This window comes from Enhydra lutris, unplaced genomic scaffold (genome assembly GCF_002288905.1).
Source record: "Enhydra lutris kenyoni isolate GAN:26980312 unplaced genomic scaffold, ASM228890v2 scaffoldscaffold62, whole genome shotgun sequence".
NCBI classification, from domain to species: Eukaryota; Metazoa; Chordata; class Mammalia; order Carnivora; family Mustelidae; genus Enhydra; species Enhydra lutris.
Genome location: NW_019154146.1, coordinates 10792004 through 10810597, shown reverse-complemented (window position 1 = coordinate 10810597; position 18594 = coordinate 10792004). Strand labels below are relative to the sequence as shown.

At 39.8% G+C, this 18594-nt stretch overlaps 1 protein-coding gene across 1 annotated transcript in view; it reads left to right on the top strand.

The window, feature by feature from the left end:
* LOC111158721 (AT-rich interaction domain 1B) overlaps positions 1–18594 on the top strand; it is a 441226-nt gene that overhangs the window by 151749 nt on the left and 270883 nt on the right. The window contains 1 exon segment of the mRNA XM_022520948.1: positions 7238–7348. Within this exon segment, the coding sequence (XP_022376656.1) occupies positions 7238–7348 (111 nt within the window).

Here is an 18594-nt window from a genome sequence, read left to right as displayed (position 1 = left end):
TGCTTTCCCCGCCCCACCTGCATCCCCCCCCTGCTCCCCCTGCCTGCCTCTCTGCCTACTCCTGATCTCTGTCAAATAAATTAATTAAATCTTTAGAAAAAACAAATCCAAGTAAAGTCCAGTCTTAGAATTGGTTGATACCTTCTCACCTCTAGGATTTCCCTCTGTCTCTATCTCTCTCTTTTTTCCTCTTATTTTCTTTTTACTATTGCAACTTTTTGTTGAAGAAAGTAGGTCATATGTCTAGTAGAGATTCCCACTATGGTTTCATGTATTCTTCGGTCCTTTTTATTTCCTATAAATTGGTAGTTAGATATACAGGCTTTATCAAACTCATTATCTTTTTTTTTTTTTTTTCCAAGAATATTTCATTGCTGGTTTGTTCATTAGGAGGTATAGAATTTCTTGATTTTTCTTTCTTTTTTGATCGCACCGCTGATGCTTGCCATAGTCTTTTCCCTCTCTCTCAATTTTTATTGTTATTTTTTTACTATATTCAAGACTGCCAATAACAAACAGCAAAATGTGTTTTGTAACACATTGGTTCCAGGCAATGTAGCTGTTAACATGATAAATATTCTTGGGCAGGATCCCAAGTTTTGTTCAGTTTTGTTTTGTCCTACATTTATTTTTGTATTGGTACGTCTAATTCTAAGTGTAAATTTTTCAAAGCCATTCAGTCAATCATTCACCAGCCTCTTATTAAATACCTGTCCGTGCTTGGCACTGGGAGCCCAAGAGGAAGTAAGAATCCAGTCCAAGAGATACACAAACAAATAGCTGAAATACAGCATTGTAAATTCTTTTTTTTTTAAATTAATTAATTTATTTATTTTGGGAGAGAGGGTGCACAGGAGTTGGGGGTTGCAGGGAAGGGACAGAGGGAGAGGGAGAGGGAGAAAGAGAAAGAGAATCTTAAACAGGCTGCACACTCAACATGGAGCCTGACCCACAATTCGCTCTCACAACCCTGAGACCATGACGTGAGCCAAAATCAAGAGGCAGACGCTTAACCGACCGCCCCGCGCAGGCGCCCCCAGCATTGTAAATTCTTTGAGAGGAGGACATCTGAAGTTGGTGTGGGGGTTGTTTGCGGGCATGGTGGGGTTAATGTTTAGCAGGATCTCAAGGACAGCCAGATGCTTTGCAGGCACAGAAGGAAAGGCACCCATTTGGGACCCCACTAGACCAAGAGAGCTGCTCCTGTAGACGCGTGGCACCACGGAGCTCGGGGGCAGTCGAGTGGGTGACGTGTGTGTGGACGTGCAGTGGGCCCCGGGGAAGACCAGGACGAAGCCGGGGCGGCAGCTGGAGGGTGTTTTCCCGACTCGTCAGTGCCCAGCTGGGCTGTGGATTTCATTCTGTATAATACATACATACATACATACATACATACATATATAAATAAATAAATATTCATTCATTAATTTTACATTTATTTATTTAATTCTGAGAGAGAACACCAGCGGGAGTGGGAGCAGGGGCTGGGGTAGAGGGAGAGACTCTCAGGCAGACTCCCTGCCGAGCACAGGGCCCAGCACAAGGCTGATTGCCACGACCCCGAGATCGGGACCTGAGCTGAAACCAAGAGTCGGATACTCAACCGGCCGAGCCACCCAGGCGCCCCAGGAGGAGGCCCTTCCCAAGCAGTGGGCACTGTGACCATTTGTATCTTAGCAGGTCCGCTCTGGTGACATGGTGGACAAGGGGCTGTCGTGAAAAGCGGCCCAAGGAGAGGACTGGCTGTTGGGGGGAAAGACAAAAGAGGGTGGACTTTGCAGTGACGTGGGGTGTGGTGATGTGTCAGAGGGGTGGATGGTGGAAGATTAAAAAGCTCTGAGAAGTTCCCTGTGGAGAGGGAGGCCCCTGACCCGGTGGCAAGCTGAAGGGGGGTGGGGTGGGGGAACGGTCCTTCCCTGGCATGGTGTATGGAAGGGGCTCTGCCCTCAAGCAGCGATGTTGGTAGTGCAGTGAAAGTACATGGGAGTTGAAGTAGAGATTTTGGAATTGTCACCATCCAGGAATCAGCGTGGGTAGCATCTTTGGGGTACAGATCTGAGGGACACTGGTTTCAGGGGACGGGCAGAAAGAGCGGAACCAGCAAAGGAGCCTTAAATGAACATAATCTGGGAAGGCTGAGTCTCCTTGGACTTCAAATAACTCTTCACTGGTAATGAGTGGTAGAGAGAGTGGTTTTATATATTCAACTTTGTGGGAGTGTTAAAAGTGTTAGTATCTCTTCCTGATTCACAATATTGTAACTGAATATTTTTGAGCTAACCCATGTATAGAAACACATAAGATTCATAATTTCTGAAAGGTGAATTTAGGAGAATATTTGGAAGAGTAGGGTAATGCCTTTAAAAAATTAAAGTTGTATTAAGTCCTTGTTATGTAATAGTCTTTGAGGCTTCCAGTGGTCTCCAGAGCAGTTAGGATAGAACTGAAGATTTGTCCATCACACTGAGATGCTGGCTGTGCGTAGACCTGAGCCGTGCACGTCATTTAAGCTTTTGCTTCCTTGTGGTAAAAAGCAGGATGATGTAGAGACTATCTCATGGGGCTGTGGTACAGATGGACCATGCATGGGGCGCGTCACAGAGCCCTGCCAGCAAGTGTCCGCTGTCTTTGTTAATGACATTTCCATTAGGGTGTTCCTGAGGAGGCAGGGGAGCAATTGTGCCATTCTGAAGTGGATATTTTATAGATTTATATTGCTTTCCTTTGGGGAAGGATATTTTACATTTATTTTTCTACAAACGAAAGCTGAGGGGGTCAGTAGCACACCCAAGTGTCTTGATCAGAGTAATGATTTCACATGACTGGCAATCCGGTGTGGCTGTGAGGCATTTTCTCTGTGGCCGTGACGTCATCCCCGTCCCCTCCCACTACAGTGTCTTCTGTGCCGGGGCCACTTCTTTTCCTGTTAGTCGTTGGAACTGATGATGGGAGTTTCCAAAGCAGGGGGAAAAAAGGAGCAAGATGTTTATCCTGATCTAGATGTCGCAGGGTGTTACGAGGCCGTTTGGGTCCTCATGCCAGTCTGGACTGTTGCAGTAGCTATACGTGTGCTATTTGTAGCGCGTCTCTACTTTATGTGATTGTTGGGAAAACCTTTCTTAAGGAACCAGAAAATCACCATGTGTTCTAGACGGCTTTTTGCTAGTTTCTCGACTTCACCGTCCCTGCCCCTTAGTCCCACTTGTGTGTCTGGGACCAGGTGTGCTCTTGACCACCGTCATCCTCATCCTGCGTCCGCCCTCTGCCCCAGCCTGGATGGGTCTTCCCGTGGTTTGTATTGTGGGGCCAGATTTTATCGTGGTGCAGCATGAGGTAGGGAAAGACAGGGAACAACCTCAGTGTCCTTCAGGAGGGGACTGGTGCAACAGGCCACAGGACGGGCAGCGCAGCACCACGTAGCAGTGAGAAGAGGTCGGACATTTAGGTGCAGATATGGAACGAGCTCCAAAACATACTGTTAAGGGACCAAAAAATACGCCGTGTACAGGACATACACCCCACTGTGTTTAAAGGACAAAGGATTGAAATTCACGCTCATACTTGGTAACACATTGGGCAGTTGTGGAAAGAGAAATAACAGCTTGTGGGCAGCAGCCCTTGTGGAGGGCAGCCTGGGAAGGAGGTGGTTGCTCTTTCCAAGGTTTGGCGCTTTGTATCCTTTGAACTCCCCATGGGAATATTTTCCCTTTTTATTTTTTCTTAAAAAGTGTCCTTGACATGGGATGCCTGCGTGGCTCAGTAGGTTAAGCGGCTGCCTTTGGCTCAGGTCATGATCCCAGCGTCCGGGGATCGAGTCCCAATTTGGGCTCCTTGCTTGGCAGGGAGCCTGCTTCTGCCTCTGGCTCTGCCTGCCTGTGTTCTCTCTGTCTCTCTCTCTCTCTCAGACAAATAAATAAATTAAATCTTAAAAAAAAAAAAAAAAGTGTCCTTGACATTTTATTCTACATTTTCTTTAAAGTCTTATGTTGCCATTCATCCTTAATTCATTTCATCATAAAGAAAGCAGAAGTACTCAGGTGCTTGGCCTTGACAGTAGACCCATGTGACAGTTTTGGTCTTCTCCTTCCTTAGGATATGAGTGGGACACGAGTGTTTCCTGCCTGCTCGTGCTTCACACTATAAGCTGTGAAGTACCCAGTAAAAGCAGTGTTCCACACTGGGTGTTCAGGAGACGTTCACCTTGTCTGTTAAAAGAAACACCTATGTGAAAACTTAGGACACAGATGTGTACATGCCCCTAGCCCAAGCTCTCTTCACGCCTTGTTGTTTTCTGAGTCAGTCTCCCTTTACCTTTGACTCATAACATAAAGAAGTTAAAACCAGAATCCATCAATGGTTCAAAGTTTGTGGGTGAGGTGACGAAAACGAATATTGATAAAGAACTGGGAAGGGGTAAACCACATTCCCCACTTGTGGTTCTTTTGTGTTGCAGAATTCTCACAGTGAGAGCCTCTCTGAAGTAGCCAGGGCTCTGTATACGTGCAGTGGAAGAATGCAGGAATAATGTGTGTGTAAGCTGGTGTACACACTAGTGTGCACTAGCTCGAACTTGTAAATGACTGAAGATGGCAATGATGTGTTAAGAATGTAAGGCTGTGTCTTTGTCATTTGTATATAAAATGCAGTGCTGAACATACTCTTTATTTTCTGAAACTGACATTGCCCTCTTACTGTCTATTAAATTACTCATTGCTGCTACTCTTCTTGAGGTGAAAATAAGTCCATACTAGAAAATAAATATAGCTCTGAAGGGGAAAAAGCTCAGGTTTGTTATAGAATATAACCTTTCTATCTCTATTAAAGCTGCCAGATGTAGACTTTATAGCCCCCATGTGAATTATATATGAATGATGATTGTTTTAGGTTAAAACTTGGTACCTTTTCTGGATGTTTTCTCCGTTAAATTAATCCTTATGTTTCAACATAAATTGAGGCAGAACAAGTTCCCGTTTCAGCAATTCTCACTAAATTTTCTTTCAGTTTTATTTCCAACTGAATTTAATAATTGAAAGCCTCTTGTGGTTAGGAGTAGTGTTTGAGACTTCGGTAGAATCTAATTATTTTGAACTTTTAAAGCCTTAAAAAGTGAAATGTAAAGCCATAGTAAAATGTTCTGATAGCTTTCATAGTCTATTAGCTCAGTGTTGCTTATTTTAGAGGGGACAGTATCTAAATTGAAATGTGTATTCATTATAGTTGTAATGGTCTCTTTCAACTCTTTTAAAAATCAGTTCATTTAGCTACAAAGAGAAAATAAAAAACATTTAAAAGGCTAATAAGCATAGGGCATGTGAGTTTGTTCCTGTTTCTTAACCGACGTTTACTTAAAAAAAAAAAAAAAAAAAAAAAAAGTGTCCAAGCCCTGCCCATAAACTCTGTGTGCGCACACGTGTGTATTTGAGGAACTGGAGGGGGTCTGCTCATTTGTTTGCCCATTGTGAGGCTGTCCAGCACCTTTGTGGGGTTCTCTTTTTTTTGTACCAGGGTGAAGGCCCTGAATGGAGGCCTTGTGCCCTACTTGATTTGAAATCCTCACTGTTAATCTAAAGGAACCTGCGGGGCACCCAGCAGGAAGTCTGTGTGACAAGTGGAGGTCTGGGATCCGGAAGCTTCGGTGCTGGGGGCGGGGGGGGGGGTGCAGTGAGAGTGGTAATAATCTTTTAGCCTCAGCTTTGGTCCCCCACAGCCTAATTGTTACCCTCGGCTGGCAGCCAGATTAAAGAACTACCCTTTTGGGTGTCCTGGATTGCACGTGCTCTCTGAGGCCTCACCTAACTGTTACCAGATTAAAACCTGCGTACAAAAGCATAGTACTGACTGGGCATTGTGCATTCCTTTTAGAGGTTAGATATTTTGATGAAGTGTGTGTGTGTGTGTGTGTGTGTGTGTGTGTGTATGTGTAGCTTTATTTAAAGGATGGAAGGGTTGCTTGGGAAATGCGGTATTGTTGGCATGCTCTTTCTTACAGAGCCTGTTTAAAATCAGCACTTGCCTGGTTAAACCTAGTTTGTACAGTTTGTGTGCTTTGTAGGACTAGCTATTGGTCCAAAGTTTTTGGCTTAAGAAGCCATGTAATTTTAAGTGTATACTGTGTGAGAAAGGGGTGGGTCAGCAGAAGCTCTTTATAGAGCTTCAACTAATAAACATTAATTTTTAAAGTAAGATTTTGAGAATTTAACAGAAGTTGAACCTGTATATAATGTTTCCTTAATACTAACACTGATGGGGCAAGGGAGAGAATTCTGTTTTTAAGTGATACTTTCTATTCTTTTTTTCTCTCCACTCAGAAACTGGTTCTTCAACTTTCAGTGCCAATTAAGACATGCTATAATAAGTATTTTATATTCTGTCCTGCTGTTTGACTTTAAGTGTAAATGGTGGTAGAATGTTTAGTAGCTGAGCGTACATAGTTAAACAGCTAGAGATGGGTACATAGTAAGTTTGGTTTGGTGTGGTATTCGGTTTATATAATATTATTTCAGCAGAATACTGAAACCATGCAGAATACCTCCTGGAAAAGTGTTCAACAGGATGCCAGAAAGGCCATGTTAATGATAAGTTTCTCATACCTCAGCAGGTTTTTTGGGGCGTGTTTTGTTTCCCTACTGCTGTTTTATTCTTTATTGTGGTTCTCTGGAAACTGTGCCACGTGAACATAATGGAATTCCATACATGAATGTTTATTGGTTTTGTAGAAACCCCAGGATACTGTGAGCTTAGTAACTATGTTGTTTTGTGGGTTATCGAGAGCACATACTAAAAGTCAGTTGTTAATAAAGTTTTCATTAATTATTTTAACACTTTTCAAGGTAATATTAAAGGCAGCTCAACCAAAATCAGAATTAAGCAGTAACACTAGTGGGTTTGCTCTGGTTTAAAAGAGAGTTTGATCATAGCTGACCTCCTTCCCCATCTTTTACTGATTGTTACCTTCCTGCAAAACTCAAATACAGTGTTTAGTTTGTATGACCTCATAATAAATTTAGTTGGTGTGTGTGTACATATATATATTCAAAATAAAAAATATGTGTTTTTACTCTTGATTCACAGCTTTGTCTTTTGTTTCTACTCTCCATAAAGTGTTAAATGATAAGTGTAACATGTATATGTCTGCTTAAGTGTAATACCAGTTGACAGTTTGTGATTACCCTTTCTTTTGTTTTGGTTACAACTCAATGAGATATTTATGAAGTGCTTTATATTTGTGTTTGTTCAGGACATGTCTCAGGAAGGCTATGGAACTAGGTCGCAACCTCCTTTGGCTCCTGGAAAACCTAACCATGAAGACTTGAACTTGATACAACAAGAAAGACCGTCAAGTTTACCAGTAAGACATTAATGTGCTGATTTGGAAATGTAATGAGTCAAAAATTTTTTAAAAGAGCTCTTGTTTTTGTTTGTTCTACTTTATATTAAATCTTGGGGGAGAAGTTTCTAGATTTCAGATATATTTGTGATTTATTAACTTTTTTAGGGCTTTCTTCTCAAGAGCTGTGTGGTCTTGGATAAGTCTCTTTCATTTGTAGGTATCTCTTAGTCCAGTTGGAAGGCATATTCAGCGGATGGGTTTTGTGGCAAAATGTGTTTCTGTTGTACAGTTGTGCTTTGCTTAGCCTTTTGCTTCCTTGGTAGTGATATGGAACAGTGGTGTCCAATGTAAGAGTTAAGTGGAATGAAATTCCCACTTGGCAAAGGATATCAATGATGAATGAGATAAAGCATCTGGTGAATGAGACAAACCATCTTGTGGAACTTTATGTCACGAGAAATCACCCAGTCCTTTTCCAACTAAAAGAAAGTATTTTCATTTAAATTTGGCAAAAGCGGCTTTTAAGCATTTTCATCAGCAAATACTGTGTGGTGATTGGGGTATATATTGATTAGAGTAGTGGCTACATTCTAGGAAATCATGTTGAGGCCGGTAAATATAGTTCATCTGTTTTTTTAATGAGCAGCCTAATTTAAATGAGGCTTTCCTTATAAACTAAAAGAATACATTTGTGCAAATAAATTTTTGTATTTATTTTCTTGTTAAAATGTTTTTGATTTGAAGAATTATTATTCTTATTCCTTAATCTTTATTTTCATTTAAGATGGGAGTTCAAGCTAGACAATGATTTTAATTCGAGTTTCAAGTATTTTACATTAAGTTTTATTATATTACTGCTAAACATGTGAGAACCAGCATTTGTAATGAATGTGCTACATGACAATTGGCATGCACAGAGAACCTGTGTTTAAGTTATGTGTAGCCTTAGAGAAGAAGGTAAGTCATGGTTACAGGGTGTCTAGTATCTTCGAAGCTGATGCACATGTTTTTGACATTCCCTATTTTTTAGCTTTTATTTCTGTGGTGAGTGAATTTATTGTGGTATTTTGTAGTCACCTTGGAGTATTTATTATCTAGTTACTTGGTTTTTGAAGGAATGAAAGAGGTGATGGATTCTGCGTTTTGTGCTCTTTTTTCTTTAGCACACAATTCATAGCTTGGTAAGCGTGTAGTGTGTGTGTGTATGTGTGTGTATGTGTGTGTGTGTGCGCACGCGCACACGCATGCAGGTGAGCACTGTTGATATGTGTAACATTTGCCAAGTATTTGGAAATTGGCTTATGGTTTTAGGAAATTTAAATGGACTCGCGGGAAGCAGATGGACAATGAATTCCACTTTTTTTCCCTACCAGATTTCTATTGTTCTCAGAGAAACCCAACTTTGTAGATGTGCCTTTGGCTGGTGAAGTGGACTGTTACACATGTGGAAACATTTGTTATAAACTGGTAGACTTTTTTATGTAGCCTCGAGAACAGTTTGTGGTGTGCTGCTTTCCTCATGTGCACTTGACCTTTGGAGTCCCTCACTAGGCTCTCCTTCTTCTCAGGCCCTGAAATGGGCGGTTGATACTCAGCTAGCTACGGCACAGTTAGGGAAGGAGTGAAAGACGGTTGTCCCAGAAAACTGAAGAGTTCTGCTCTGGTATGGTGCTTTTTAAGTTAATTATGAAAAGGGGGCTGAAAGCATCTTAGGAAGTGTGCTGATATATTCATCAATAGTTTATGTTTTTCTGAATTGTTCTGTTTGTGTACATGTAATGGCTTGCTTTCTTCCTTACTCTTTACCATGCCTAATTCCCCAGAGGATCGAAAGTTGTTCATCACATAAATTTTCTTAGGAGCTAATAAAAAAAAAGAAATGCCCCAGTTGGTGTTTTCTTTCTGTTTTTGTAGCTCTCGCAGGTAAATAAGATGGTGATTGACTCAGGAACATTTCAGTATTTTTTTAGAGAGCAAAATTTCCAGGTTTTGGGGTGAGTATATGGAGATACCATTACTGAACAAAGAACAAACCGATCTGGCTGTCCCTGTTGCTAATCTGTGAAGGTGAAAATTGGCTTTATTTACATGAATTTTAGCAAGACGCTTTTCTTTCAACAGGCTTCATTTGTGTAGAAAGTTCTGTACAGGGTTTACTGATACATTTTGAGCTATGTGGATGCTACATCGATGTGTTTGGTGTTATAGACAAGGTCATCACAGTTTGCGGGGGACATTTGTTGGTATTCTACTTGACTCTAGTGTCCGGATGTTTTTAGTGCTACTTCTATTAAATATTTTAGTTCTCCAACTTGGCTAAGTTGGAGATAAAGATATGGCTAAGATACCATAAAACTGTATCATATCTGAATTTCCTGTTGGGTAGTTTGTAGAGTTATGCTGCATTTTTTAATTCAAGTGTCAATAATGTAAATTTTGTCTTCTTACTTAAAGATAATCCATCATATTTGTAACCTCTAGTTTGTATCTTGGAGTAAGGAAACTGTGGGTGTTACCTTTACATTCTAGAAAATGTGGTATAGTGATACTAATGTATGATTATTCCTTAGAGTGTATGTGACTGTGAAGAAGGAAGCTTCTCTAGTAATTATTTTTTAATCATTTTGATTTTATTGAGTTAGGTTTTATAATAATTTCTTTACGTGTGATATTTTCTTTATCATATTTGTTACATGGTTAAATTTCTGTTACAAGAAATCAAGATATTTCCAATGTCTTTATGCTTGATTTATAAAGTGACCTCTCAGTAAGTTGTCCACTCACCGTTGTTTGAGCTGGTGTCTCTCTGTATTTGCATGTCATCAAATTCTTGGTGATCTTCAGTAGCTAAAGCAGTTATGTTCCAGCTGACTTAGATCTTCAGATCATCCACAGTAAAGCAAATAACTGATAAATTAATATTTGTCCTCTTGTTGTCTTGGGGCCATGGCCAGTTATATTTACTTATCACTTAATTTACTCTGATCTAAGCTTAGAACAGATCTTTCTTAATAATGTCCACTGATTGCTATACTTCTTAATCATACAGCTTTTCCCACATTGAGACACTTTAGCTTACATACTCCTTATACTATAATTTTTAGCAAATCTTAGCATATAGCAGATATTAAAAGTAGCTTGAAGAACTCTATCTCCTGGGAATAGTATTACTTAAAATTCAAGCACATTCTGTATTTTTTTCCTACCTCTATTATTGATATGAAATGAAGCCAGCATTTAAGCAAAATACACTGTGGAGGGTTCCCCCCCCCCCAAAAGCTATAACTTATTAGCTCTTTATCTTAAAAACATTGAGTATATCTCAATTGCTATTTTAAGATAACTCCCCAAATATTATTTAATATACTTTTTTGTTGGATCTTTTCATATATTTTCATTGCTTGTGCCATTACTGTTTATCTTATTACACTTATTTTTATAGCTGTCTTGACTCCCCTATTAGACAAGGATCTTTTCAGAATATTTATTATGTCTTGTTCAGTATTTTCCTAATAGATTTTATGTAAAACCTTTTTTTTCTTTTAAATTTTTCATTTATTTATTTGACAGAGGGATCACAAGTAGGCGGAGGTGGGGGGCGGAGCAGGCCCCCAGCTGAGCAGAGCGCCCAATGTGGGGCTCAATCCCAGGACCCTGAGATCATGACCCAAGCTGAAGGCAGAGACAACCCACTGAGCCACTCAGCTGCCCCTATGTAAAAACTTTTAAACACATTCTTCCTCTAGTATCAGACTCTCTTTTTGTTGCTGAAGGGATTTTTTTCCAAGGTGTTGGTGAGATAGCAGTAGAGAGCCCATGTTCTCCAAAGCTTCTGACACTAGAGGAGTATATGAGTGCGTGATCTGTATTAGCAAGGTGGGGTTTTTATCCAAACCATTTTTTCTTATTATAAAATGACATTTGAATTTTACCTAGTAGCCTTAAGCTTCCATAGAAGAAGTGTGGGCACTTTCGGATAATTAAGCTAAAAGTAGTGTGAAAAACATATCTTTTCTTAGTAGCATGAAAACATTCTTTTCATTGTAAAAATAAATAAATTGACAGGAACAATAATCCCAATTTCAGTAAATATGGCATGGGTATGTTGTTAATAAAATATTTATAAAGATGTATACAAGGAAATAAACAAACAAAAGGTTTGATTTTCTTCCTTGATCTAAGCACACGGTGCTTTGTCCTCCAGGGATCTGAAGAGCCCTTCATTTTCCTCAGGTTACAGCAAATCTGTTTCATTCTTCTAAGAGGCCAGCCACCTGTGTGGGTTTCAGGCAGCAGGTCCACTATTCTTTTTACCCAAGATACGGAATACCATCAGTCACATCCTAATAGCTCATCGGGTCTTCTGACCCTTTCTTTTTTAAATAGGAAATATCTAAAGAGATCGACATTAAAAGGGATTTTATCCTTTAGAGTTTAGTAAAAAGCAAACAAACAAAAAAACCCTATATGTTGTGTAGAATAATGCTTATGGTACTTCTGTTTAGTTTGCAGTTAGAAGGGAATATTAAGGTTTAGATAAAAAACGTTTTTTGGCCTTTCATGAAAGGAGGGAGGTAGTAAATGCTGGTTGTTCTTTGAAACAGAGGGTGTTAAACAGGATATTGGAAGCCTGAAAGTGGGTGGTTGGAGACCTGGTATTACCAAGAATATTCTTTGGGGGTTAAGTGTTAGCAACAGAGCCTACAATGATTTGGCTTTCCTGAAAAAGAATACTCTGTGTGTGTTTGTTTTTTAAATCTTTAATGACACTTATGTTGGATAGTGGTAAAAGATCATGTACTTTGGAAGCATATATGAATATTGATGATATGTTAATGGGGACATTTTAAGTGCATGGATTTGATAATGTAGTTCCTGTGAACAGTTGGAAGCTATTGGAAAAAGCTAGGTGAAGCATTTTTAACTGGATTTTGTTTTTTTTATTAAATTTACAACCCAACTAAAAATACAAATTGTTATAATGATCTCAACCTGTCAGGTGGCAGGTTTTCGCAAAAGTTGAAATCTGCCAGCTAAGAATTAGATATATGGCTGCTGAATGAACTCTTCCAAAATTTTTTTATTTGTATCTGGAACTCAATTTAGATGGTTTTCAGTAAAAGGTTAAGAATGTAGCTGTCTTCTGTTGCTTGAACCTTCTCAAAGCATTCTGAACATTTAAAAAATTTTAAGTTAATAAAAGAGAAACCTAATCTGTTGTCAGCATTGATAATTCTTGCATGCAGCTGACGACATGAGCTGTTTACGAGTGTTCTCTAAACGTTAATAGAGCACGTTGAGTCTGGGAGTTAACGGACATTGTAGAGAGGGAGCAGGAGGCTCTCTGAAGGCTGGTGCCTTGTCAGATGGAGCATCTACAGATCCTGTTAATCGGGGGCATAGTTTCGAAACTGAAAGTGTAGAGACATTTTTGATATCTTGGTAAAGTTTTTTTTTTTTTTTAAGATTTTATTTATTTATTTGACACAGAGAGAGATCACAAGTAAGAGAAAGTGGCAGAGAGAGAGGAAAGGAAGCAGGCTCCCTGCCTAGCAGAGAGCCCGATGTTTGGGCTCGATCCCAGGACCCTGGGATCATGACCTGAGCCAAAGGCAGAGGCTTTAACCCACTGAGCCACCCAGGCGCCCCTCTTGGTAAAGTTTTAAATGGAACACATAATAGTTGGGTTTTTTACCTAGGTTTTACCATGTTCCCAAATGTAATTCTAGTAACTGGTCTGCTCCATGTGGAGACATCAGTTCTTTTGGGTTCAAGGTTGAGAGAAATATGTGAAGACCTTACTTGAAAGTCTGAATTTAGGAAAAGTGATAGTGACTTTGACAAATGTTCTTTTCTAACATGGATTATTTCTTTAAGATGTGATGTTCTATAATTTTATCCCCTAGAGTATTTTTGTGATACTGGTAGTCAGTTCGAAAATAGAGGATAATTCTTCAACTTGAACAAGGTAAGAAGTGGGAAAGTAGGTTTCTCCTTTTAAAATAATCTTCCACTTAAATGTTTGTTCTGTAAATGAATTCTCAATAAAACCTCACCAGTTTGGATTTCATCCAGATAAAAGCAGGCTAAATATATGGAAAGTTTGAATAAATTAATATTTAAAAAGAACTGGAGTTTGCTTTTAAATAACTAAAGTGTTTGTGTGCAAAGTGTTTCTAAATTGAGATCTTCAGTTCTGTTGAAATAAATGGATAATTCTAAATTTATTATAGCTGAGATATTTGCTTAGTGGCACTATGTTATTTTTAAAAATTCGTTTAACTTTTAAAAACATTTTAATTAAGCATACCCCCTGCAAACTTTTTCACATAATATTCTGAAGCTACGCCATTTAAAATATGGGGGAAATGAATTTTAACCCATTTTATGGGACTGTCAATTCTAAAATAATTAATGAAGGAGTACGATAAAAAATAGACACTGGACAAAATTGGAGATGAAGAGAGGCTGAAACATAACTGATTTGCAGGATATTGGTTTTGATAATAGAAGGATAACTATGATCTATAGTTGATAAATGAGGCTCATTAAGTAAGGGATGAAAAATGCAGATATTCCTGGCTGATAGAAAAGTCAGATTGTGCCATAATGAATTGGGGACGGGAAGGTTTCATAGCAGCTTGCAGCTCTGCAGATGAGCTGCATGAGGCTCTGGAGCCTTCTCTGTGGCCCCACAGGCTGGGCGCGTGCAGCTCCCGGTCTGCCTGCCAACAGCCCCAGAACCAGGCCTGGACCCCCGGGCCTCTCCCAAGCAGGAGCGGTCCGCCTGCACAAAGGGGAGAGCAGTAGCATTTGTCTTGAGTATAAAGCACAGAAAGCAGCGTGTGAGAAATTCTCGCATGGGGTCTTGGGTAGGAGAGTTTGTCAAGCAGTGTGGCTCCTTCAGGTGTTAATTTTAAATTTTTATGCTAGCACGACAAAAGGACTGCTGCTCAGAGGTACCTTTTCTCATTCGAACCTGCTGTTGCTACAAAAGGCAGTTCTTGGCATGTTGAGCTAGAAAACCTCCTTCCTCCTTTCTTCTGGGTGCCCCTCCTGTTCACTGGGATCTGGAGAGGTCAGTGGGCTTCCCCGCACCCCAAATATGCAGGCATGGCCATTGAAAGGGACAGAGTACGTTTTACTTTGTAGTGCCCAAGGTAGGTGGGAAATAGATTTTACTTTACAAATTTCCACTTTGTAGGTAACCGAAGCCAGACGTCTCGCTTATGTAATAAGAGATACATAACCAGTAGGAGCTCATAGTAACATGTGTGGACTGGTTAATGGCTTTTATTTTTCTTTTGGACTAGAAGTAACTATTTTTAATATTTACTGCCAGTTTAGGAGATGAAATAAATATATGTAGAGAGGAAAGTTTTTTATTCTTCCCTCACAATACAGGATTTTTTGAAGTGTCTCTCTTTCTCATCTTTTTCTTTTGCCTTCTCTAAATTGTTGTAAAATAACTGAGTGGTCTTGTTTTCCTTTGTTTGGGTCAAGAAATTTTAGCTGAAAATTGTTACTGTGTGAAAGAAGATTATTGACTCAACAAGCCTTCAATTTTCCGTGAATAACACTCCCACCCCCTAGCTTCAGGAACATGCCATGCATGCATTCTATTTTAAAATACAGACTGTAATTTAAAACAGGCAGTTTGATGCCCCACTGAACTTTGTTTAAGCCTGGAATAAAAGAGGGGAGAAAAAGCTTTAAGATACAAAAAAGTGACTAAGCTTTCTCAACCACTTTTCTTCATAATGCATTCTATTTAAGAAAAAAAAAGGTGCCAGGTACTATTGTTGTCTCTTTCCACAGGACCTAAATTTTATCCAATGTTAAATTGTGGTGTGTGTGTCTTTTCGCTTTATTTCATTATCAGGCTACCATTTGAATTGTTCGGAGGAGTAGTCGTGTATAGCGGAATGTGTGTGCTTACATGTGTGTGTTCTGTCCGTGTTCAGTGCATGTGAGAACATTCTGAAATTGAGTACATAATTTTTAGCGTTCCCTTACTGATAGAGATCTCATTTTCTAGAGTTCTCTTTACTTAAATAGTACCTAATTATTAGACTAGAATGATAGTAAATAATATTATGGTTAAATATCTGTATCAGATCATTATAAAAATGATTAGCTGGAAGTAGTTTATCTCACCCCCCCCTTTTTTTTTTCTTCTCACAAAAAGAAAATGAGCAGTTTAGGATGACCTGTATGGAAGGAATGATGACTTTATTCTGAGAAAGTAATATTTTTTTAACCTGGACCCCTGTGCTGCTGAAGCTGATGAAGGCGAAGAGGCTTAAGTCTTAGCTAGGATTCTAGCTCATGTTACTCTTCACTAATGGCTCCTATATGGCTCCAGTAATGGTCTCCCTCCCATTTTTGGGTACCATTTACTTTTGAACGAATTTAGGGATTTGGGGCTAACCGATTGAGTCCCTAGCTTTATTATTCAGGTCATAGGAGAGCTAAGGGGCTTCTTGTGGACGAACTACAACATCTCAGAGACTGTGGAGGTCTCCCTCTCCCCGCTGTGGGATCAGTGTGGCAATCTGTCTTTGAGTATAGGGGGGTTTCCAGAGAAGGAGAAAAGTTCATGGGAGAAGTTGAGAAGTACATATACCGGGCGTCTTTATGATCACCTGGTAGGGTAGGAGGAAGGAACAAGAAACAAAGAAGCTCCAGGGCAACGCACAGTCCGCTGCCATTTCCCGCTAGATTAGTGCGAACCTGGTGGGGACGGCTCTCTGAACCAGCAATTGGTTTTAATTTCATGACTGTGGAAGGAGGACCCTCCTGGTCTCTCTGAGGCCTCCACTTGATGTCCGACGCCCCAGGTTTACGTTTGTGCACTAGAAAGTAACTGAGCAAACACTGCGCACTTTTTAGACTGAGATTTACTGCGAACGGAAACGTTAGCGACCCAGCATTTGTTCTTGATGACCCCAAGTCACTTTCATGAACCATGTCCCCTGCATTTCTGCCTTTTTGTGTTTTCTTTTCCTCCTTCCTTCTTCCCTCCCTTCCTACCTTCCTTCCTGTCTTTGGGGCTCCCTGGTTTGATCTGGGTAGCGTGGTATGTTACAAGTCTTAACTTTTGCTTGTGATTTTATTCCTCTCTCTGTCAGAGCACAGAATGGTGTCTGCTGGGACAGTGGCACACAGCTATGCCTGATCCACAGGTAGATGTCTTCTCTGAAAGTAGGCTAGAATGAGTGAGCACAGCAGGTCCCGCCCCTCTCTGAGACTTACACCCCGATACTGATCCTTTCTTGTTCCCCCCCCCCCAAAATTTCTCATGTAAGTAGGATCTTCATCCGTCTCATGGGTATGGGTAGTGAGAAGTGCAGTGATCCCGTTAATACCTTCTAATGACCCTAGAAGTATGTGGTTGTTTTGTAATTACCTGTCTCTGTATCAGGAGGAAATTTGGCTTCAAAATAATAATAATTAGGTATAATAATTTATTGGACACCATTTTTTAAAGTCTGGTTTTATATAAGTAAAAATTTCAGTTAACTAACACTGGAAATTGCTGGTAAAAGGAGAAGAGCTGTGCCCAGAGTAAGTGTCTTCATGAATATCATGGGTGTGAATTACATGAACTTTAAAGTCGTGCACTTCCTGACATCTGTTTTGTCCACTCAAAGCCAGATTGCACCCCATTTCTTCTATTTTTGAAAGTCTGGTACTTTCAGGTTACCAAGACAAGTGAATTATTCCCTGTCTTTTATTTATGCAAAGCCTTTATTTTAAAAAATGCCTTTATTACCACTGGAGGCAGAGAAACAACTTAAGAGGCTGGTGTATTATCTCACTAATGGGGGTGAGTCAGATTATTAAAAAGTGTTGGCAATGAGCATGCAGAGGGAGAAAACTGTTGAAATAAAGGGAGGGATGAATGATAGACGCTTTTAAGGTTTTTAAGCTGAGCAGCCAGGAGATGTGTGTTGGTATTGATGACACACACAGAGAAATGGTGGTGGGAATTGGTTTAGGGAGAAGAGACTACCCAGAGATTTTATGAGATTAAAAAGCAAGTCCTGAATAAATTTGCTCGAATTCTCCAACGCCTAAAAGAAAGCATTTCATCTTTGCTACCAATGCCTTATTTTTTTGTATAGTTCTTTATATAAGAGATAAAACATTGCCATAAATAGGAACCGATGTTGAAAGAGTGATAGCAGTGGCTATAACTTTACATTTCGTGTGAATTCTTGGAGATGATTTGAAGAATATTGGAGCAGAGTTTGCATAAACAGCTCAGCAGATCATACCAGAGTGTTTCTAACTCCAACATGGAGTAAGACAAGAGTGCAATCTCAAAAATAAATGAAACTAGGTACAATTCAACTAGGATTCATGGCTGGTCCCATTGACCTTGCTTTTAGGCTAGTCCAGTAAGTTTATGTCCTAGTCTGTTCCTTTCCTTGGGTAGGGACAGGTTACTTCATGTTGCTTTTGTCTAGCTTACTTCCGAATGATGGAGACTTTGTTCTTCCTGTTGGAGTTCATTTTGGAGGAACATTCCTTCGTTTCATTTATCTCATTATGATTTCTCCTTTTCTAACACTCCTTTTGAGTATGTGCTTTGGTGAGCCTAGTACACAGACATAATGTTTTTGCTTATTTGTTTTTCTCTTTTGTGGGTCTGTGGCTGTGGGAGGGGGCTGGGGAACTTAGTTTTTACATGCTATTTTTGAAAGATGTTCTCTTATATTTTGTAGAAATGGTTAGCCCTTTGACTACCTTGAGTTTCTGTGATACATTTAAATCCGGGCAGAGGAAATAGGGCCTTAGGGAGATTACCATGAACCCTGAACAGTTTTCTCTTATTTTTTGTTTGTTTGTTTGTTTTTGTTTTTTAAATCAAACCCCTCCCTACTTTTCTTTTTTCAGTGTGTAAAGCACTGTCATTTCGCTTCCTACATAAAGAGCAACAATTTAATATTAATGAGTTATTAAAATGTGTGTATTTTTACGTAATTTGATTCAGATTTTTTGAAGCTCTAATTCCCAGATGTGAAAATAAAGAATCCACAAGGGCAGGAAACTTGACTCAGGGTGCCAGCAGTGGTGGAGTCCCAGCAAATGTGTGGTTCCTTCCGTTACTGCGGCGGTCTCCCTGCCACTGCTCCAGAAGACACCTGCGTGTCCTCCAACCTCAGGTGTCAATCCGAAGACCTTCTCTCTTTTAAATACTGTTTTGCCAACTTTGATTAAAATCCTGAGTGTCCTTGAGTAAATAGGAATATGTTCAA